A 24452-nucleotide genomic window follows, 5' to 3' on the forward strand; every position below is an offset into this window, starting at 1 on the left:
GTCGCTGAAACTAAGATTAACCAGCATCTGCACAACCCCAAAGGTCAGACGGATTTTGGTATTCAACAGTCTATTAATACGTTCGAAATAAATCTTCGGTTAAAGTTTCGGAAACACTGGTTTATGTTTCCACCGTTCCGCTTGCAAACGTTCAGAACATTTCGGCTGAACCGCTTTCGCGGAGTAACTTAATATCGTTTGCTGACGTCGTCGCATCGGCGTTCAGGCAACACATGACTATCACATCGCATTCAAAACCAAACCTATTAACGAAGTGTTTCCTAAACACTACAAGCCACTTCGATATCGAAACGACGCAACTCGTCTCCGAGGGCTCGTGTGAACCCGACTATATCCCACTTACAAGTTAGTTCGTTTGCTAGCTGCTGCGCGAGTTTCGTTGTTGAAAATGGCTGGGTCAGAATTTAGCATTAACGCAAAACGAAGTATCATACTCAGTATTTTTAAAGTTACTTATGATGATACTAACCTTAAGCAAATTAAGGAGTACGGATAATGCATCCCATTCGGCGTCTGATAAAGTAAATTTCCTTATGTTTGCATTATTGCTTGCAGAGACTAAAGAGAAGATATTTACAGCAAAAGTCAAAATTTCATCTAAACACGACCAAATCGCTAATCAAGAGCGTATCAAGGATTTTATTTCCGGAGGCGTAATAGTCGAACAATTTCCATATAACATTATGGAAGAAACATTTTAATTTTAGTAAAACGTTAGAAACAATATTATTCCTCAAAAATTCAACCGACCTTCGAATTGTACTTCTGTACCATAGATACGAACAAGTCACAAATATTTTCTCCCGTATGTCGAAGAGGGAAATGTACGAACCCCATTAATTTGTTGCGCATTACAAAATTTGCGTCAATCCAGTGACCAGTGACTGCGACGAATGGTATTCTATTTGATGACGTCCAACCATCAAGAGTAAACGACATTTGCCCCTCTACAGCCTAGGGAAATTCAAGGAGATTTTACGTGCTGCGTTGTATTCGTTCCAGAGTTTTTTGATTTCGTTTATTCCGAAAGTGGAATCAAAATATATACTAGGACGTCACTTCGGCCGCGTACAGGGACCACGGCCGGGTACAGAGCAAAAAGAGTTTCCATAGAAGTCGTTGCTACACCCTTCGCTATTCTCAATAATTCCCAGATTAAGTACTTAGTTTATTTATTGCTATTTCAATAGTATAATCCAAAACATCCGCAGCGTCTACCACGGCACCGATTTACATTTAAATATTCTAAGCTCGTAGTGCATTACTCTCTCTCTTGCGGGGCAACACGGTCCTTTACCCCCAAATTACGAAAAAAATTAAGATTTCATTATTAAACCCTCAAAAGGTTGATTGCCAACTAAGTTCTTTAATATTTTAGGGCTGTTCGTAAATGACGTAAAGCAAAAACAAATTTTCGAAATAAGTTTATACGTGGTTCTCTATTGTTTCAGAATAGGCAAAAATTGTGAAAACTATTCCAAAATGGGCGCTCACTCATTGCCAGGCTATTGTGAAATATCATCGCTAACAATTTTTGCCCACCTCTGTATTGTTTTACTTTTAGATACTATTCATACTAATCATAAATAAAAAAGGACTAAATTGAGACTTAAGTTTAACTGTGCAAATGTTGCGGTACAAAATGAAAATAAGTAACGTAACATTTCCGCGTACCCTTCCTTTCCCCCAGGAATTTAATTAACGCGTGTTATGTCTTAACTTTGTTTGAAATAACTCAAAACTATCACACAAGTTAAATTAAGAACATAGTAAAGTTTAATAACTGAAGAGATAACAACAATGTGGTGAACCCTTGTTTCCGCGTGCCGTCTGCCCGACTACCTCTACCTTCTAGCGCCCTCATGCGGCCAATTGATTAACTATAGCTATACAGTGCTTACATATACAACAATTACCCTTTTTGTTAATTTTTGTTTTTTTTTAAACAGTTTTCGGTATAAAAAAAAAGGTCACTTTTGAGTTAAACTCAATTTCATTGATGAGACGTCTCGGGGGGCGTCTATCACGTCGGAGGTTGTACCGTGGTAGTGAAGGGGGCGCACCAGCAGCATTTGGCGCTTGAATCGCTCGTGGGTAATCATCATCAGTGTCATCAGAATCAGTGTCATTCAATGTGCCACCATCATAGCGTTTGAAATGGGACACGTTTCGCGTTATACGGCGATCTTTATTCTGAGCAGTGATCATCGTTCCTTTCACTTGAGTGATTGTCATCGGCTTAGGATCAAATTTTGTCGTCAATTGGTGTCGTTTTTCTTGTTTCACGAGCACCGAATCACCAACCTTCAACTGTGATTGCTGAGCTCGTCGTTTTTGATCAGTATAGATCTTGGCTTTTGTCTTTTTAGTAGCGTTTTTTTCTCGGAGGGTTTTGGTATTTGGTACCGCCGTAGGTACACGAGCGTCAGGTATTTTTGACCGAATTGATCGACCAAAGAGTAATTCTGCCGGGGAAACTTCCGTGGTGGAATGTGGGATTGAACGATAGTTCAAAAGGAATGTGTGAATGTCGCTCTTCCAATCAGTGCCTTCCACGCGAGACGTTTGGAGAACCTTACCCAATGATCGCATAAAACGTTCAACCATCCCATTGGCTTGGGGCCATCTCGGCGTTATCTTCTTATGACGGAAACCTATTTATCTTGAAAAGTTGGAGAATTCGTGGCCATTGTAAGGTGGACCGTTGTCGGTTTTGCACACTTCTGGTATGCCAAAGGTCGCGAAGGTTTTAAGTAATATGGGATGAGCAGCCACGAAAGATGTCGACGAGACTCGTTCGATGACTGGAAATCGGGAATATTCGTCAGACATTACAAGTAGATAGCTTGCGTCAGGTAACGGACCGTGATAATCAAGAGATATACATTGCCAAGCATATTTTGGTAGTTCAGAAGGGACCAGAGGCGCAACTGGAGGTGAAGTTCCGGTGATTTGACATGGCAAACAATTTCGAACCATTTTCTCAATTCTTTCGTCGATACCTGGAAACCAAACTTTTTTACGAACCATCGACTTGGTTTTAACTATCCCTTGATGCCCTTCGTGAGCGAGTCTCAAGATACGATCCTGGAGCGGAGGAGCGATGACCAGTTTCTGATCCTTAAGCATTAGTCCATTTTTCTCATTTAGCTGGTTCCTGACTTTCATCAGTGCCACCAGGAATTCAATATCAATTCCAGCCGTTTTCCTAGCTGTAGATACATCCCAGCAATTAGTTTGGATATATTTCAAGGCAAGTTGCATGGTGTTATCCGTAGTGTTTACTTTAAGGATGTCGTCTACGGTTAAGCCGTGTGGCGTTGTGAGAGCGCACACTTGTGAAACAAAATTTTCGGCAACCTTACTGAGGCGCAGAGGTTTGGTGGCGTCAACTTCGATAGGATGGCGCGAAAGAAAGTCCGCAGGATTATCACAACCCTTCCGATACTGTACTTGAAAATCATAACGCTGTAGACGGAGACCCCAACGCTCTATTCTGGCAGGAGGTTTAGACAGCGGATTATTAAAAATATATTCCAACGCTTTGTGGTCGGTGATCACTGTTAACTTTGCGCCGAATAGATATAAGTGGAAGTGTTCCACTCCCCAAACTAGAGCGAGCGCCTCCTTTTCAACCTGAGAATACCGTGTCTCTACATCTGTGAGTGCTTTGCTTGCATAGGAAACAATAGACACGTTCCCGTCGGAATCTTCCTGTGACAAGATTGCGCCAAGTCCAACAGGGCTGGCGTCCACTGTCAGATATGTACTTAACTCCGGATTGAAATACCTAAGGATTGGGTTATTCGTAATAGCTTTCTTAGCCGCATTGAAGGCTGACTCTTTCGAGCTGGTCCACTCAAAACTATCACACAAGTTAAATTAAGAACATAGTAAAGTTTAATAACTGAAGAGATAACAACAATGTGGTGAACCCTTGTTCCCGCGTGCCGTCTGCCCGACTACCTCTACCTTCTAGCGCCCTCATCTGGCCAATTGATTAACTATAGCTATACAGTGCTTACATATACAACAACGCTTCAACCAACCTGCCTCCTCTGCGTTATGAAATTTGTGAAAGGCGCCTTACCAAAGTAATTAGTCTTTTAAATTACTTAGAACCACGCCGTGGCATATGTGTGAAGTTCGTATATCGCTGTTATATCGTCTGTTAAGTAGACCATTTTCATTGATAAAAGACCAAAGCGTCTGTTTAGCTGACAAAAATTCAGCAGTTTGCGAGCTTCTCACATAAGCCACGGCGTGGCTTTATCTTAATCTAAATGGCCTATTTCGCAATATGTATAGCGATAAACTGTACAACCTACCTTACACGTATCTACTACTAGTTGCGATTCTCGTTCGTAGATAGTCATTAGGTTTGATCTCAAAACTTTGGCCGATTGAGGTAATGAATCAACAAGGGTAGTATTTTTGGAACACAGAGAATGTAGTAACGCTTTAAATCTGGGATGTTCAATTGTAGTAAACGGCTGATCTGTTTCAACGACCCAGCGCCTTAAGCAATCCTTCGCGTGGTCGATGGCTACTTCGCTTGGCTATACGTGTCAAAAGACTAGTTAACAGTCCACTCGATTTCTTAAGTCATTCTGAAACTTACCTTCGCGGTAAATAAAACGCCCACCACCGACGAGTGTTTTTTATCCAAATGGTATTTCAGGTGGCTAGTTCCTTGGTATTTCAAAGAATCCTGAATTTTGTACTCCCTACAAATTGTTAAAAAAAAATATTCTAAGACTTTGGTGGCCACTTTATATGACACGATATGTAAAACGGTACGCCTCTTTCAATTAGATCGTGATAAAATAGTTGAAAATGAGCTTAATTGTCAACGCATGGTTGACGTCAGTAGACTACTAAAAGCTAGACCATTGTCTGCACCTGTTTGTGCACGCCTAGCAGTGCTTAACGGTTTAGTGACGCCATTAAATTGTACCCAATTGCAAATGTTTTACCGTTAATATGCCTTATGGTCTGGAACAAACAGTGGTGTAAATTCAGTCCGCTTGCTGTAAGAGCGAATGCCCACAGGAGGTTGAAACTGGCCCATAGCCGAATATATTAAGAAAATTAAAAAAAAACAACCCCCGTTTGAGTCACGAGTTTGCCTGCGATGGTAACCTTTGAGGATCCATTGTTTAGCCACGGCAATCGAAGTATAATTTCATGATACGATCCCTTTTTTTAATATACAGTGTATATGCTCACGGGGCCGGTGTTATCCGAGGTAAGTGAGGCGATCGCGTTGGGTTTCCCACTTAGCATTGCTTAAAAAGGGGCCCGCTTTTCGGTTTGAACTTTCCTACCAAAATAAAATTTATTGGTGGGAGGGGCCCGCTCATTTGTCGCTGTACGCTGAGACACTAATGTATTTAGTAAAGTTTACATTTTCTGGCAACAAATTCAACCCCGTCACTCGTAAATACCAAAATTAAAGTATGGAGTACTTACTTCTCGCAATATTTACAATGAGCCATACTACCCACGATTTGAAAATGAGCCCACACTGGACTACGCACATTTCGTTTCATATTGAGGTTATCATTGTGCGTTGACTCTAATTCATTACTTGCCATTGCCTAAATCTAAATACTTTTAAATACTCGTAATATATCCAAAATCAGTATACGCTACCACTTTATTACTACCCTCGGATGCTAGCAGAAATATACGAGCCAACAAATTACCATCACATAGCCCAGCAGCTTACGATTAATTAATTCATTTAAACGGTAACTAAGTAAACTTATTTTGCATTTTTTTAAATACATCTGGGTAGGTGATTCACCAATTCAATTTTTTTGTAACCTGAAATAAACGATTAAAAATATATCAAACAACCGAAGCTTCCCTTATTGAAAAAAACGTCAGACGAAAATAAATCATAATTTATCATTCTTTTAAATAATAATAACACTCCGCGGGTTGTTAAAATGGGCATTTTGTAAATTAAAAATATAAGTGTGTGTTCAAATCTTTATGTTGCACAGCTAACTGATATGGATAATTTTTTAATTAATTGAGACCGGTCAATTTTAACTGCGAATAATTATCTATGGATAACACTAAGATTGCTTAATCATGGATAAAAGTTAACTGAACGCCGACCTCTATTTATAGTTAATCGTACAGTGTACTGAACCATAATCTTTCAATTCTTACCATGAGGATAATGGTTTTCGGAATCTTTTGGGGCCCGATATTAACGAAACGGCGCGTATCTTAATTTCCGAAGTAAACGCTTAAACTGATCCATGGCATTTGACACGGTAAGGAATTCGAAACTAGAATACATTAAAGGTTTATTAATTGCATTAAGGTACAAGAAGCGTTGTGGCAATAGCTTAATTGATAAATTCGAAATTTGTGGCGCTGTTGGGCGTCTTCTTTTGCCTCGAGACGAGGGGGGACGTTTTCTTCGAGACGAGACGGACCAGAAATTTTTCGAAATAGCGATAAACGAGAGGGAACGAAAATCCAAGCCATATGCCCATGTATCCACCGATGTTGCTGAATATTTCCACCGGCTGTAACCACAGAACACGCCGTTTAAAATACCTATTTTCACTAGGGACTTATTCCCTATAGTAAAATACTTATTCGCTATTTTCCTGTACTGTTACTTACGGAAAAACGTTTGTTATGAGTGTACATGATGTTACGAGAGCTTCGGACATCTATCCACAGAGTAGTTTCATTTGCTCTGTAAATTGTACCCAATTTACAATGATTTACTCTTCGATTTCTCTATACGCAGAACTTTGTTTAATAAAAATAATCAGCTAGGCTCAGTACCGGATTTAATGAAGGTGGGGTCCTAGGCAGATTTTGTCTAAAGGTAAAGGAACAAGCCTGATATGTTTTTCCCTTAAACTGAATGAGTGAAAAATCCATTGATTTTTCAGTGGTAGGGTCCCATAGGCCTGTGCTTAGCAGGTATAGCCCTTAATCCGGCACTGACTAGGCTTATATACAAGTCCCAAGTCAGATAGAGACTTTTAATTCAAATTTTTCGAGGTGGCTGTGTTACAACGCGTTGGAAGAGTGTGGTAAGCCATTCATAACACGTGAGCAAACTAAACATTAATAATAAAAATCAGCTAGGCTAATACCCAAGACTATAACACTGAACTACCCAAGGCACTAACTACGTCAGCTAGTGATTTTATTGTCTTTTAATATTCTAGGTGGCTCCTTTATATTGCGTAAAGATGTATTAGCAAGCCCATCTTTCTAAATGAGAAGGAATCAATACCTCTACTTGGAATGCTTATCCTGCCGTATCGCGTACGGTAACTTGGTAAGATCACTATGACGGATTAGGCCCCGCCAACGAGATAAATATCTCCTCTGCGTGCTCTCCATTCTCACTTAGTTGTTTGTTAAGTCAAAAAACCGTCTGCCACATCGAGATGAAAATCGGCCGTGATAAGCATTCCAAGTAGAGGTATGGATTCCTGAAGTGAGCGAAGAGCTCACTCTTACCGTTAATCTCTGTTTTTGTTGGAAGAGAAAGCCGATATAAAATATCTTCAAAAATTATAATAAATAATAATATAATAAATAATAATATATTAAATAAAAATATAGTTAATAATAATATATTATATAAAATATATTTAATAATAATATATTAAATAAAAATATATTTAATAATAATATATTAAATAATAATATATTAACATATAATATATTTAATAATAATATATTAAATAATAATATATTTAATAATAATATATTAAATAATAATAAATTAAATAATAATGTGTTAAAGAAAAATGTATTAAATAATAATATATTAAATTACTATATATATAAAATAATATATTATATTATATAATAATAGATTTAATAATAATATATTAAATATTAATGTATTAAGTAATAATATATTAGATAATTATATTTTAAATAATAATATTATAAGAAAATATTTTCCCAGAAACCGTTAATTTTAAAACTAGCTTTTGTTGTAAAACTACATGCGTGACACGAGATAAGCCTGTAATAAGGAAAACAGAAAAATTCTTCTGATTTAAATACAGGCAAATATTTCAAAGCATTAATGTCTAACATATTACTTCTCCGCTGTAGATGTTGTGATGAGAAAGTCGTAAAATTGAATTCTGCAGGCATCGGGACAGGCTTTCGTACAGTTCTCCTTCATATCATTCCAAAGCGTTTTACTTTTAACACACACTTGGAGTAAAGAAACACCATAAATTTATGTGAGCTACATCCTCAGGACCTTTCATTATTAGGGTAGAATACGGAAACTCCGATAATATTTAAAAAAACCCTTGAATTACTGCAGCTATTTTTTAAGCCTTTAGAAAATTTAAAGTGGTGATATCAAGAAGTATTCTTTCGACACAATTTCCCAATGTTTCAGCTTTCTACGTAATTGGAATTTTAAATAAATTCAAATCATCCCAAAGCAATGTTTCAGGGTAGCTCCAAAACCTCCCTAAGTAACTGAGAAAATGGAGGAGAGTATGCCAGCTAGGAGCAACAAACACAAGGAGAACGCAGCTAGCCTTTAAACACGCTAACGAAGGGTTGTGTACGAATTTCATTGGACGAGCGTCACGAGCCTTTACGCTGAACGTTTTACGGGCAGGGGGGGGGAGACAATTTCCGAATTTTTCCCTTCCGACGGCAGCAGGCGCTAAAGCGTCTAGCCAATGAAAAACGTACACAAGAAACTCCACGACTTGTGTGGGGTGTTGTGTTTGTTGCTCCTAGATGTCACTTACAATGTTATAGATAGGTATCCAGCCTATCTTATACAGATGCATTATAAAGATTATAGGCTTTTTAATTAGTTCAATTGATAAAGAACCCAGAAATAACGGTTTCTACCGTACGCGGGTCTACAGGGACGTGCTGAAGTCCCAATTTCTTACTTTACAATCGAGACTCATCGCCTTGCACTAGGGAAATTAAATAAAATGACTCGCTATGACATAATTTGGCCCAACGCCCAAGATGTATCTGCGCGGCCCTACATGTGTAAGAGTATTTTTGAAAATTGTGGGCTAACAATTTTAGGTGTTAAATATTTATATAAACGGGTATTCGGCGTTACGAAATTCATTTAGGTTTTTAAAAAATATTTTTAAAGTTACGTTTTGAAGCATTCGAGGCCTGAAGATTTGATATTGTAGAAATTACCTTTTAAGCTTAAAAACAACAGTTAGTATAGCGGAGGAAATTGGCTAGTTTCAAATCATATTTGTGAAAATCCTAGCTGTTGTAATCGTATCAAAAGTAGATAAGCAATTTTTTGGGTCAATTTTAAGATCGGATGTTGAGACCAAAATTGATTAGTAAGTTATGAAAACCGTACTAGATCGTCTAAATGACATTTAATTGTTAGACAAGTAAATGAAAGGTATATAAAATGTAGTGTGAATATTTAACTTCAAGTATAACCTCAGACTGTTCGCAGCCAGTTAGCCACTTACAGTTTCCTTTATCGCATATGATCATTCCTTTAAGTACAGTTTCGCCGGAGGGTATGCATTGGCATTCAGAAAGACTTTTATTCCAAAGTTGATCGTAAACACAAGTCTAAAATTTAATATGAAATAACTTCAAACAAACAAAAAAACAGTTAGTACGGAAAAAATGGAAAATTTACGGATTAAAGTATTTATAAAAATGGCTACTTTCCAAAATAAAAAATACAATTAACAAAAGTAAAATTTTGAAATGAAAGCTGTGTTCAAAAAGTAATCATATCCCTTTCAGTACAGGGTTGATCAACTGAACGACCTCGAAAATGAACTTAAAATAATTAATATAAATAAGGCAATCTCGTCCCTTAAAATGTTGATATTGGACTTCAAAATGCTATTATTTAAAGTAGGTAAATTAGTCACTACATTTCTAGTGAAACCTAGATTTAGGTTTCGCAATCTTACTTGTTGGCTAATGACATCAGTCCATAATCCAGACTTTGAGTGTTCAGTATAGTTTCGGCACATTGTTTGATAGGGTGGTTTGAGCAGCTTCACGGTTGTCTGAAATGACCACAAACATGATAATTTAAACACATAATTGAAATAGATTGTATTTGTTTATACTAAGAAAAAAATGATTATGTTGAGATGATTCACGATCATCATAGTCCAATTTTGAAGAGAGGGGGAGGTCAAACGTCACCGACGTGCGCGAGCTCGCGTTAGTTTAAGGGAACCAATGAGTTTACTTTTCGAGCATGAGGTGTATTGGATGCAACGCCTTAGATCGTCGCCACCTAGTCATTCTCCTTAAACATAAATAAATACTTTTATTTGAATACCCATATACAAGATGTTACGGTTAAGTATGTAAAAAAGTCAGTGGCGTGTTCAATGGGTCCTAATGAGTGGAACATGGAGTCCTTAAGTGTTTCGTTTCAAAAAGTACCGTACAAAATAATAAAATTATCTCATATGTACCGAACGATATTCTGCCTTGAACCAAATTGTTTTTATTAAATAATCATATAGTTTTTATTGGTGAAATGATCAAATTACCAAAGTTGATAAGTGGATTGTTAGAAATTCCAGATAAAAACAAATTCTGATAGTACAGGATCTACAAAATCCGAAAAGGTTTATCAACAGTAAATGTTGAAGAGAATGGAGAAATGTTTCACCCAACTTTGCTTTTTCTTTTCGTAAGACCAATTGCAAAACTTACTCTGGTGAATCTAACACTGTAGTGAGTTCCAGGTATCACTCGAAAGTTGTAAATCATTTTGTTGGGAACCTCGTCCACATTGTGCAAATAAATGAAACCAGTTGGAATCTTTTCATTTTCCTTGTGATTGTAAACTTCATTAGGATCGAAAAATAATCGAAGTGAGAGAGCTGAAATTTGATAAAATAGATATTATTGGATTTATATTGGTATCAGCGTTGGTCCATCCTTGATACTTCGCTCTGTTTAAGTTTAGGTGGTTACGACTTTCACATTCCAGAAATTATATTATTTTTTAACATGCGGTGGTTTTTGGTGAAAATTGAGCTTACGGGCTTTTCTGCAGTTTTTTTGTGAATATTGAGCATAGGCGCTTTTCTGCGGTTTTTGGTGAATATTGAGCATAGGCACTTTTCTATGGTTTTTGGTGAATATTCAGCAAAGTCACTTTTCTACGGTTTTTGGTGAATATTAAGCATAGGCGCTTTTCTGCGGTTTTTGGTGAATATTGAGCAAAGGCACTTTTCTGTGGTTTTTGGTGAATATTGAGCATAGTCACTTTTCTACGGTTTTTGGTGAATATTAAGCATAGGCGCTTTTCTGCGGTTTTTGGTGAATATTGAGCATAGGCACTTTTCTATGGTTTTTGGTGAATATTAAGCATAGGCGCTTTTCTGCGGTTTTTGGTGAATATTGAGCATAGGCACTTTTCTGTGGTTTTTGGTCAATATTCAGCATAGTCACTTTTCTACGGTTTTTGGTGAGTATTAAGCATAGGCGCTTTTCTGCGGTTTTTGGTGAATATTGAGAATAGGCACTTTTCTATGGTTTTTGGTGAATATTGAGCATAGTCACTTTTCTACGGTGTTTGGTGAATATTGAGCATAGGCGCTTTTATGTGGTTTTTGGTGAATATTGAGCATAGGCGCTTTTCTGTGGTTTTTGGTGAATATTGAGCATAGGCGCTTTTCTGCGGTTTTTGGTGAATATTGAGCATAGTCACTTTTCTACGGTTTTTGGTGAATATTAAGCATAGGCGCTTTTCTGCGGTTTTTGGTGAATATTGAGCATAGGCACTTTTCTGCGGTTTTTGGTGAATATTAAGCATAGGCGCTTTTCTGCGGTTTTTAGTGAATATTGAGCATAGGCACTTTTTTGCGGTTGCTGACATTCGGTGAATAACAATTTATTTTATTTTTGTACGTTAACGGGCTAGCCTAAATTTTTCTGATTTAAGCTTTACTTTACACAGTTGAAAGATTCCAATTGAATATAATCTTCGAATAGAATGTATAAAGGGTATCCAGAACCACTTTATTTCATAACGTTGTTTCGGAATTTCGTAAAACTTCCTGTTGAACTTTTTTTTAAGTTAAAATTTCTGTACTTACACACAAAAACAAACAAGCCAAAACACACACACCACGACAAACAATAACTCGAGACATAACTGGAATTCAAAGATGCGTTAAATATAAAATAATTACTAGCTCTCCACACTGAAGCTGCCTGGACCTCTTGATAATTAATCTACAAGTCAAAATGCGCGAGGGCTGAAAGTAATCGTTGCCAAAAATTAATTACAACGATTTTGTTACTTTTTCGACGTCAGACCGTCACTGGAATAGAGCTAGGGTAACGGCGCTCTTGACCATGAGAATGGGGACCTTGACCTTCAAAAGAAAATTTGGGTACCCCTGGCATAAACAGGGAAGTATTATGGTTGGACCGTGGCTGAGCCTTCCATAGGTGAACGATAAGTTATGATAAAATTTGTTGAATATTTACCAATATATTTTTCATTGGATTTACTTTCGTACGTCACATTTCTCCAGAGTGGATTAATGTCCCAACAAGAGCGCTTCGTTCCGAAGAACATCCACACACTTCGTCTGTTAAACGAAAGAAAATTCAGAGCTATCAGTAAACCTGTAATGGTTCTCTAGCAAATAACCCTTCTCCAAGGGTTCCACACTGAGACCGAAATAAAATAATACGATTGTGAAGTCCGGTGTTTGTTTAAGGATTTAATTAACGTTTATAATCAAATCAAACTATATTAATTGACCAATATTTACAGGAAGGATTTATTGAGGCAGACCTTTTTTGTCTCTGCCTTAGCTAAGTTCTCAAAATAAGATATGATATTACACAGACTTAAGTATACAAGATTTACTAATGATATGTTATACAAGAGATAACTCTATACCATTAAAAGGTTATTGATGGAACCATTCGTTTTCAATTTCCAGGGCACCAATCACAATCCACCGAATTATTATAAAAGTCCAAATATGACCATATCAATTTCGGAATGAGTATTGGCAACCGAAAGCTTTCACTACATCCTCTTTCGGTTGCCTTCGAACACTAGATAGGTGGCGAATTAGCATAAGGATTTACGCGTATTACAGGCATATGATGTATGAAATACAAGTTGGCAAGCCAAAATATACCTCTCCTCGGAAGAATTGTCCATAGCGGTATTAATTTCTCGAGATGACCCTTAAAGATAGAACTCCGCAATTCAGAGTTATTTACTAAAAACGTAATTCAGGTTCAATCGAGCCCGGTATAAAATTTTAATTATAATTAAAATAATTGAGACGAAACAACCGAGTATAATTTATTCAGAATATTATAAATTAAGTAGTTACAACAGTGAGTTAGACGTACTAAAACAATGCACAATTGAATTTAACCCTATTTACGGTACAAGTTTATCAGTTAAATATAATACGAAGCCAATTTTAATGAAAGAAAAATCTACAGAGGGTATTTATATTTTTATCGCTTACGAAATACTTGCCGCATCTTTAACGCTCATTTTATTTCAAATTAAACATCTTAATCAGTCGAGAAAACGTTTAAAATAAATTACTAAGTATTGACGACCCAGTTAAAAACCAGACCAACATAAGTAGAAGCGCACGATGTATACCACTCGATAAAAATATACGACTGAAAAAACGAAATATAATACAAATAAAACGAAAGATATTTAAAATTAAAAAAACTGATCCTAATAAAACGTGAAAATACCCTCCACGTCACGCACATTCGAAATACGCACCTTACCATTCACAAATACGATTTTTGACGTTATTATAATGAAACCGGATAAGCTTTTGGGCATGACTTATGCTCTTAAAGGTTCCTCTAAGACTGGACGATTTTGCGGGGAAAAGGAAATAAACTTAAAAAATAGTAGATACAAATATAAGACAGAAAAAACCAACAATACCAAAGATTAGACAAACAAGATTAAATCAACATAATTTCATTCGTAAAAAAATTCAAGACTTTATTACCTATTATGCTTACGATGAGTGTCTTATTTTCAGTGAAGCTAAGCAGCTATCAGTGGTTCTGTGATAAAGCGCTCGACTTCCAAGCCCAATGGCCTTGGTTCGAAACCTGGGTGGCGCATTTGTTTTTAATCAATAGAGAAAACGCTAAATTAGAATTTCCTCGATGCAATAATTTCAATTTCAATTCCATTTAAATTAAACCAAAATTTCGTACTCTATTAAATACGCTTCCGATAAAGCTGAAGGTCTAATTTTCAATGAAGCGTGAAAACTGACGGTGGTTCTGTGGTAGAACGTCCGCCTGTCAAGCAGGAGGTCTCGGGTTCAAATCCCGCCCGATGCGATCGCAAATTGATACTAAGACGAATACCGTAAACAATTGTTGGAAACCCTGCCATTGCAAGTTGAGAGGTTGCCGTAACACTCAGCACTCGTTCCGTCCCAAAATTCATTAAGAAGTCGTTGGAGAATACGCACCCATAACAAACGTAGCGACGGTGGGCGTTAACGAAAAAAAATATTTAATTAAATATAAGATTAATATAATTTATAAATATTTAAAATGATGTAGAATAAATTATAGTTATAACTTTGTAAAGGACATTGGCCAAAGCTGTGTTTTAGAAAAACACCGTAAATTAACAAGCGTTGGTGGCTGAGTGGTTAGAGTACATCTCTTGCATGAGGCAGACCCTGGTTCGATTCCCGGCCGGCGTAAATAATTCGCAAATTGATACTAAGACGAATACCGTGTGCAATTGGTGGAAAACCTGCCATTGGACGTTGAGAGGTTGCATAACACTCAGCACTCGGTCCGTCCCAAAGTCATTCAGAAGAAGTAGGAGAGAAAACGCACATACAAACACAACAGACTCAACATCCACAACCATCATAACACTAACACAACAAACTCAGTACCCACAACCGTCATAACACGAACTCAACATTCACAACCTACACATAAACACAATAACGAAATATCCAATCAAACTGAGTTAAACTGTCGCGAGGCCAACCCTTCAAGAAACTGCGTACGCAGTGATTGCCCTTTGCCCCGAAAATGCGAACGCTTTCGCAGGCCTGACAGACAGACCCACAGACAGACATGGTGATTGTATAACCCCTCCTAGGGGACTTTGTCCCCACGGAGAGGTGAAAAGCTGTGAAAGGTTAGTATTTGAATTGTACTATAATTTTACCCGTTTTGTGTTTTTTTTTATGCTACACAACTAGTACCAGATTTATAAATTTTTATTTCCTCTTCCAAATTATAGACCTTACCGTGGAAGAGCATGGCGTGCGCAGTGAAGGGTGCCGAATTAGCCAATAAGTGTTTCGACGAATATAACATTGAATGGTATTTTTGAGCTACATCAAGATACACGAAATAGAGAAAAGTGATTGGACAATACTATACTACAACAATGGTAAAACGTTCATAGGACTGCAGTTAAAAATTACGATTTTTAGTATCAATGCATCGGCGCCCTCCAAAAAATTTGAGCGCCCTCGAGTTTGCGGCTGGTTACGGGCCTGGAAGAATATACTAATAAAGCCCTGTTTTGTGACGTAAGAGCAACATATTATATTTTTTAACTTAATTTTAATTTTATTTTATAGCAACATATATTAGTCGAAAAGTCTTGAAACTTTGAATGTAATATACATTAAGTTAAATTTAATATATCACATGACCAGAAGATTTAAAAAATATAATATATCCAGAAGATTTAATATATAACATATCCAAAAGATTTAATATATCACATGACCAGGAGATTTAAAATATAATATATACAGAAGATTTAATATATAACATATCCAAAAGATTTAATATATCACATAACCAGAAGATTTAAAATATTATATATCCAGAAGATTTAATATATAACATATCCAAAAGATTTAATACAGAAAATAACCAGAAGATTTAATATATAAAATATCCAAAAGATTTAATATATAACATATCCAGAAAATTTAATATATAACATATCCAGAAGATTTAATATATAACATATCCAGAAGATTTAATATATAACACAACAAGGAGATTTAAACCTAACATAACAAGGATATTTAATATCTAACATAACAAGGAGATTTATTATCTAACATAACAAGGAGATTAAATATATAACATAACAAGGAGATTTAATATCTAACATAACAAGGATATTTAATATCTAACATAACAAGGATATTTAATATCTAACATAACAAGGAGATTTAATATCTAACATAACAAGATTTAATATCTAACATAACAAGGAGATTTAATATCTAACATAACCAGGAGATTAAATATATAACATAACGAGGAGATTTAATATCTAACATAACAAGGATATTTAATATCTAACATAACAAGGATATTTAATATCCAACGTAACAAGGAGATTTAATATCTAACATAACAAGAAGATTTAATATCTAACATAACAAGGAGATTTAATATCTTACATAACAAGAAGATTTAATATCTAACATAACAAGGAGATTTAATATCTAACATAACAAGAAGATTTAATATCTAACATAACAAGGAGATTTAATATCTAACATAACAAGGATATTTAATATCTAACATAACAAGGAGATTTAATATCTAACATAACAAGAAGATTTAATATCTAACATAACAAGGAGATTTAATATCTAACATAACAAGGATATTTAATATCTAACATAACAAGGAGATTTAATATCTAACATAACAAGGAGATTTAATATCTAACATAACAAGAAGATTTAATATCTAACATAACAAGAAGATTTAATATCTAACATAACAAGGAGATTTAATATCTAACATAACAAGAAGATTTAATAATTAACATAACAAGGAGATATAATATCTAACATAACAAGGAAATGTAATATCTAACATAACAAGGAGATTTATTAAAACGTAAGTTATTAAATTATAATTTTACATTTGAAATTACTTTGTCAAATTAATTCCAAACTCTCGTGAATCCAGTGTTTACATTTTCAATCTAGCAGTGTGTAGAGCACTCAAAGAATAGCGCCGATTTGATTTGAGTCGGTGGCGGCGTTTCGCGAAAATAACTCGGCGGCGGCAAGGCGCACCGATTTTTCAAAAATCCTCGCCGGCATTGAATATTTTCGGCGCGGAAGGGCAAAAGTTTATCCCACCTTTTGAAAATTTGGAGAAAAAAATTCCTAGATGTTTTTGAAGGAAAAAAATAAATTGACGCGTAATAATCTGGTTAGGTTTAATCTTTAATAATGTATAGGAGCTTCAGACGTAATATCAATGGGTAGTTGGGCTTCCGGATTATAATTGGCGTTAATCTTAATACGATCCATCTTGTCATAATTTAGTAAATCGCAATTAAAATTAGTCCGATAATCAAGTATTTATCGTGCCAGCCTCTTTTAGTTTCGTTATAATTCGGCATTTTCTCTTTGTTGGCGGCCTAAGAACATTTTATCGCCTTTTGAAAATATTTAGAAATATGTCTATTAGATTTTAAACAAATTACCCTTTTTAAACTTTAGCTAAAGTTCAATTTTACATAATTATATATTTAGTAGTGTCTAAGCGACCTTTCTTATTATACAATAAAATATTTATTTCAATCACGTTTCGTATGTTAAATTTTAGTAAATTTTAGGAAAATTCATAAAACTCGGTTTAAAAATATAAGACACTGGTAGCGCCATCCGTTTTAGGTTTCTTTGTAATTTATGTTTTTCTTCGTATATTCAAGGATCCTATATGTTTGAAGGATATGAGGCGAGAGACGAAAAATGGCAGCACCATCGGTGGGTCATGCGCGATAGAGAATCCGTCTTTAGATTCAGTCAAGGACAAAACATGGAGGAAGCACTGCCAAAATTTGTCCTTGAGGGAATAGAAACAAGACGTCCCACGTTTAGAGGCTCTCTTAATATCGACGGCGCTGCCGGCGTTTTGAAAACACGGGCTGGCCGGAGAGCTACCTATCCTTCTAACATATAGGATCCATGGTATATTTAGATAACTCTGACTCTTTTGGTTATTGTTAATAAAAAAAACAAAGTTTTTATTGGCTTAGATAATTTTTCCGTAATGTTGTTAGAGTTTAAAAGCAGTTTCTAATGTGCTACGCCGTAGCTTAATTCTGTTTCGTCATGAACTCCGTCGCATCATTAATATTTTACTTTCCAACTTTCGGATTTCTGGCAGATTGACGGTCTTTCAATTGAAGAAATACTAGAGATTAATAGTTTAATAGTTTAAATAGACTAGCATTGCGATCGATTTAAATAGCTAGTTTTAAACGCTGTTTATTATTCTGTCTTCTACGAAATCAAAAACCTTTTTCAAAATAAAAAATAAAGTGAATTTACTAATTTCATGAGTGGGAGTTACAATTGAGGATTTTTAGAATCAAGGCCTGGGCACCCCAAAAAAAATGTGAACGCCTCCCAGTTTTGATGGTTGGGTAAGGGCCAGATTTGTTTCAAGAATTGAGTAAGCCTACTTGGTACGCCTTAAAAATCTGCTAAATCGAACTTTTAAAAGCTTTAGAAAACTATACATATATTTTAAACTGCAAATTTTCCGTTATTTTTTTAAATAAATATTTTTGTAAATAAAAATAATTAAGGATAACTATTATTAGTAATATAGTAAACGATTATGTAAAACCAATCATGATTAAAATATTTCAATCTTTATTTAAATAATGAAATCATGATTAAAATATTTCAATCTTTATTTAAATAATGAAATCATGATTAAAATATTTCAATCTTTATTTAAATAATGAAATCATGATTAAAATATTTAAATCTTTATTTAAATAATGAAATCATGATTAAAATAACGAAATCTTGATTAAAATAACGAAATCGTGATTAAAATAATGAAATCGTGAATAAATTAAAATCACGATTAAAATAATGAAACCATGATTAAAAAAAATCGCGATTAAAATATAGAAATAATGATTACAATAAAGAAAGCGTGATTACAATAATGAATCGTGATTACAATAATGAAATTGTGGTTCAAATAATTAAATCATGATAAAAATAAGGAAATCTTGATCTAAATAATTAAATCGTGATAAAAATCATTAAATAGTTATAAAAAGTGAAAAATTGAGATATTTATCCTTCTAAATCGCAACGACTGGAATAGGTTTAATGAATTTTGCTCAGCAATTATCTGTTATACCTCAAAGAATCCGGAGTCTTGTACTCTGGCTTTTCATTTTTCTTGATGAAGGTCACGGACCTTAACAGACCCTTAGGATTCACCGCCCAATCACGCCTATTGGTCAGCTGTAACTTCTTTATGCGTGCTTCAGATATATTTTCCTGAGAAGAGTATATTTTAAATTAAAAGCTTATTGATATCTCCAAAAAGTCCGTATTAGCTAGAATGTTAATTTAGTCGAAAATCCCACTTCGGTTTTCATGATTTCCGGGAGATAGTCTCCGCCTGCAAAGAGAGAGAAAGTTGGCGATCATACCGCAGTGCCTTCCCCCTAACTGGGAGCAGGGCGTGGTTTTTCTTCCTGAAATCACGAATCGAACGGGGTCCGCCACGTATTCCATGTTCACCTTGAATTATTCTTAGTATGATATCAAGAAGGTATTTATTTTTACTCCGGGAGAATGAATATGTCGAGGTTATTTTTAGCGTTTCTCCAATTCTAACCGTATGCTCCTCCGCTTTAATAAAATCAAATAATACTGCAATCTCATTCGTTCTTAAAAATTACGTTTTTCGACGCGATTAACGCTGCTGCGAGGACGCAAAAAAATAAGATCGCCTCCTTTTTCCTCCCCCCCCTTTAGTGTTACGGGGTTAGGGCCTCAACGTGTCCGTCGATAGTCACAACATATTCATTCTCCCTGAGTATAAATAAATACATTCTTGATGATATATTTTAATTCGCAAATTGTATTTAAAAGGATGATAAAATTATCGAATAAGAAGATTAGTCCATTAAGAATGCAGTCCATAGGTGGTTCCTTTTAACTTATTTGTATTTAAATTAAATTTTACCTTATTCATTTTCATGAAATACGACTTCGACAACCTGGAAAGACCAAATAAATATTGAAATTAGCTATGATTTAGTTACTATTAACCAATATTAGATTTAGCCAGACTCAGCGTGGTTTATTATTCTTAAAGCTGGGGGAAACGGATAAAGTAACCGCCAAAATTTCAATTAATCATAAAAAATTCTATTAAATTTTTATTTATGGATATTATTCACGATAATTATACGATTTAACGTGCAACAAATAAGTTTTAATTCGGATAATAATTGGATATCAATTTCAAATTTCCTATCCGAACACCGAGCCCTAATTATTCTTATATGGTACCTACCATTTTCTAATATGGCGTCGATTTAAACAAACAACAGTAAAGAGCTTAAGATCGCGTTATAAAACGTAGGAGTAACGTGTAGAGTAAAGGCTTCTTGCAATAAAGCAACGTCTACACTTGTGCAAGCTCTCCTGCGTTTTCTAGCTCCAGCATAACACGTCATTTTCATTTGCTGTATACCACCAATCAAAATTGAATATTTTACTAAAATCGGTGAAAACTATGGAAATCAATGCTTAATGTATTATTAAAATCTGTCATTTTCCAAGATGGTGTTGGAGTTCAATAGAGCAATTAGTGTTATATGATGGGTCTAACTAAACAACACGGAAATGTTCAGTCGAATTGACTTAAACGTAAGTCAATTACCATGACAAGAACCTTTAGTTGGAATAGATGTTAAAATACTTATATTTTTGGTTTTAATTTAAAGTAAATGATAAGATTTAGCCCTACGACAGCGGTAAGATCATTGTCAATATCATTAACTTTTATTTTAAATTAACAAGAATACCTTTAAATATCATTCCATCTTCAAATTATTTGGTATAAATTAATCTTTATTTAATTTGTATTTCGAATTATGCTACGACAAGAGCTTAGACAAAGAATACAAATTAACAATTTGTGATTATAAAAAGATTCGTAGTATTTAAGTTAAACATTTTATACATTTCTGGGTACATTTTAACGGAATATACAATTTTTTTTTTTAAATATTGATTTTCAGGGGTCACGTTCGGCTTTTTACGTAATTATATAGACAGTTGACGACTCTTTATAGATTTCGCAGGCCCGTTAGGAATAGAAATTCCCAATTTCCTAATTATCGGTTTTCCCAGCGTCCGCTTATAGCAGTGTTGCGTCATTGGGGTCAAATGATGGCTACCCATACGATGTTCATAAATCTAATGTTGAATCATCCCGTTAAATGGTAGATAACCTGTATTCAGTAGCGTCTTTATGGGCGGTGTCACATTATGTTGAAGTTTTCAACATAGCAAGCAAAGAGCGACGGGAAAATGATCAAGCCAAGTTTAAAAGAAACCAACTGGTTTAATCTAATTAGAGAAATTAGCTACGGGTAATACAGGTGACATTAAGAGACCAAGCAAATGAGTTAACTGCACTAATTACACAGTGGAAGTGAGTATATTGGTTAAAAGTAAATTATATTAAGTTATCACTAACCTGTGGTACAATTTGTTCAATAAATATCGGAACAAATAACCGATATCGCGATAAACGAAAAGTCAACTTCGTATTAACTTTATAACATTATGAGTATTTCATGGTGTCAAAAGGTGCAATAGCTCATAATGTTACAACTGGATCATATTTAGAAGACTACAATGGATCATTTACTGTTTTTAATGTTACTTAATATTATATTTAAGTATTCACTTACGGACTATTTCGGCTTCAGATGATATGCCACTGTATATTATCACCCTAATATATTTTAAAGTATAATACGGCCATTTATTATTAAAACTATCAACATTTATTGGCTTAAAAATTAAATAAAACAACAAATTGGAATAGCTAGAAGACCAATTTAATATGTGCCATGTTATGGGCGTTCCGTAACCCCAAATGACGTTACTGTCTAAATAATTTATGGGTTAAATTTAATTTAAATGCTAAATTATTGTTAATTTTACGGCGAAGTTTTATTCAAGCGATTATAAATTCATAGTGCGTTTCTTTTCTCTATAATTGTAAAATACTCACGTGGTCCCATCACAGCAGGTAACACCGGGAATAGCAGGGTCATCCGTTTGCTTAATGTTGAGGTGGACGTTGGTAGGGTAGGCGAAGTACATTTCCAGAAACAGAAACATCTGATAGAAACATGTCAATCCGACGAAGAACAGAAACGACACTCTCGTCACGACTTTGCAACTTTTCCGAATCCTGGCATTTTGAATGTCTTTCGTCTCCCAACTGGCCACTTTGTCACCGACAAAATTACCATTTTGGTAACAGGGGCTAGCGTAGAAATTGTCGCCTCCTTTCGGAATATTTGGTTTCTTGAAGAATCTCTTGGGGTCTTCCCACCCGTGCTGCATTTCGATTTAAGTGCGCTTCTTCAGCCTTCAAAACTTCCGCTGGAAGCCAACCCTAGATACAAATCATTTTTCCCATATCCAGAACATTAAAGCAACGGACAGTCGCATTGCGAATTTTCAGTGCAAAAATCGACAGGTGGCTTCGGTTAGACGGAATTGAGTCAACGCGTATAAGTTTCAAATAGCTGAAATTTTAATAATGTTTTGTATAATAGCATTTCCATGGTTTTTGCTTGTCACGTTAAGCCACGGTAAAAAAACATATGATTATTATTGCTAAATTTTAATGCCATAGGACTGACCTAAGAGATAAATCGATGGAACAACTATGAGGCAAAATCGTGTGAATGTTAAGTATCGTTTGTTGCCACCAGATGGAGTAAGGACTCTCAGCATCGCGTTGTTCGGTGAGCTTATTCTCAAATAAAAAGTATCTAGCCAGAGGCGAGTAAGTCCATAGGTAATACCCTGCACGCTTCGCGTCACCTTTCAATTCAAATAGTGCAAAGCAGAAGCTATCAGGCGCTATACATGATACTTTTTATAAAATAATTTAGGCTATAAATTAAAAATGTGCTCTGAACAGATTTTAAATTATTACCTTAATAATCCAATAAAAAATAAATAATCTATACTCATAAAAATGCCAAAATTTAGGTTTTATATGGTTGAATTTATAAATTAAATACCTAAGGGTTAATCGAAAAATTTCTCTGAACAAATTGCAGAATACAGGGTGTCTGCATTTGATCGGCCCAGGCATTTTTCTCAAAAACTATACCTTCTAAAAATGTGAAATTTTGTAGTTTTTAGTAACAAAATGTAAGAATTTGACCATACCTACTCCATTAAAGGTTTTCGAGTATGCTACAACTTACGCATTGGAACTTTTCGTCTACCACCTAGCGTTCAAAAACTACAAATTCAAAAACCGTGGAAAATTTCACGATTTTTCTGAAATTCACAAATAACAACGATCTCCACCGAGAGAGTACATACTGAAAATTTCACATTTCTAAAAGGTATAGTTTTTGAGAAAAATACCTCGGCCGATCAAATGAAGACACCCTGTATATACATACTAATAATAATATTGTTCTCGTTTATTAATTAGTAAATTGTAAATAGATTAAACCCGCGTTAGGGAACGACTTTGGAGTACGGGTAATACGTTAAGTATGAATATAGTAACTTGGCGTTTACAATTCTACACGCTCTTGTTAAAAGTGTTCTAGCGTGTGCTTAGTTTCACTACTAAAGCGTTTCTTATTATTTAACGTGCATCCAATTAGTATATTTTTTTATAATAATCTACTGCTACTTTTTCTACTACAACTACTTATATGTTACAATACTACCAACGGCACTTGCCCCTCAAACAAATGTTTTTATGTTATTTTTTATAATTTGTTTCATATGTGCCACCCCCTCTAAGAATCAAAATCCTGGCAACGCCACTGTAATGTTTTATGTTTTTCGATACTTTCATTGAATACTTTAAATAAGGGATATTTTATTCAAAGATAATACATTTAGTTGCTCCTACTTTGTTGTCATTAAAATCTCATAGATAATTGAAAATGTATTTATATCGTACACCAAACAAGTCAATACAGGGTGTTTCAAACGTGCAAAAAAATAAAGGAGTTGTAGGGGGTGAGTTGATAAATATGCCTGTTTGTTCCAATTTTCCTACGATGAGTTAAAAGAGCGCCAGAGAGCTTCAAAGGGTGGCTACTAGTCCCTGGAAGTAGGCTGCAACAAGCACAAAACCCAGAAGCAGGGACTTAAAACACTGTTTAATCTTACCTTTTTACGCTGGTTACCTCGATTTGTTTACAAAATCCTTTTTTACCTATCATACGAACCCAAACAATAATGTTCGCATTTCCCTGCTGCTTGTGGTAGACTACTTCCAGGCCACACTTTGAAGCTCTCTGGCGCTCTTTTAACTCATCATAGGAAAATGGGGAAACA

At 35.1% G+C, this 24452-nt stretch overlaps 1 protein-coding gene across 1 annotated transcript; it reads right to left on the bottom strand.

Moving 5' to 3' along the window:
- Positions 1-8119: 8119 nt before the first annotated feature.
- LOC149955604 (uncharacterized) lies at positions 8120-22475 on the bottom strand. The gene is made up of 8 exons (XM_090166708.1): positions 22138-22475; positions 20071-20104; positions 19234-19376; positions 12520-12623; positions 10732-10901; positions 9969-10067; positions 9510-9615; positions 8120-8241 (listed from the first exon to the last, which is right to left on the bottom strand). The coding sequence occupies exons 1-8, from the start codon at positions 22473-22475 to the stop codon at positions 8120-8122; spliced, it is 1116 nt and encodes a 371-aa protein (XP_090022834.1).
- Positions 22476-24452: the final 1977 nt, after the last annotated feature.

This window comes from Leiobunum rupestre, chromosome 2 (assembly GCF_980474605.1).
Source record: "Leiobunum rupestre chromosome 2, qqLeiRupe1.1.hap1, whole genome shotgun sequence".
In the NCBI taxonomy this organism is placed as follows: domain Eukaryota; kingdom Metazoa; phylum Arthropoda; class Arachnida; order Opiliones; family Sclerosomatidae; genus Leiobunum; species Leiobunum rupestre.

Bases quoted from the DNA above. Each gene is read 5' to 3' on its own strand.
- LOC149955604 (XM_090166708.1), bottom strand. From the start codon at position 22,475: ATGCAGCACGGGTGGGAAGACCCCAAGAGATTCTTCAAGAAACCAAAT. The intron at 10,068-10,731 runs GTAAGTTTTGCA...TGGTCATTTCAG, and splicing joins ACAGTGTTAGATTCACCAGA to ACAACCGTGAAGCTGCTCAA. The intron at 9,616-9,968 runs GTAAGATTGCGA...ATTAAATTTTAG, and splicing joins CTGATGTCATTAGCCAACAA to ACTTGTGTTTACGATCAACT.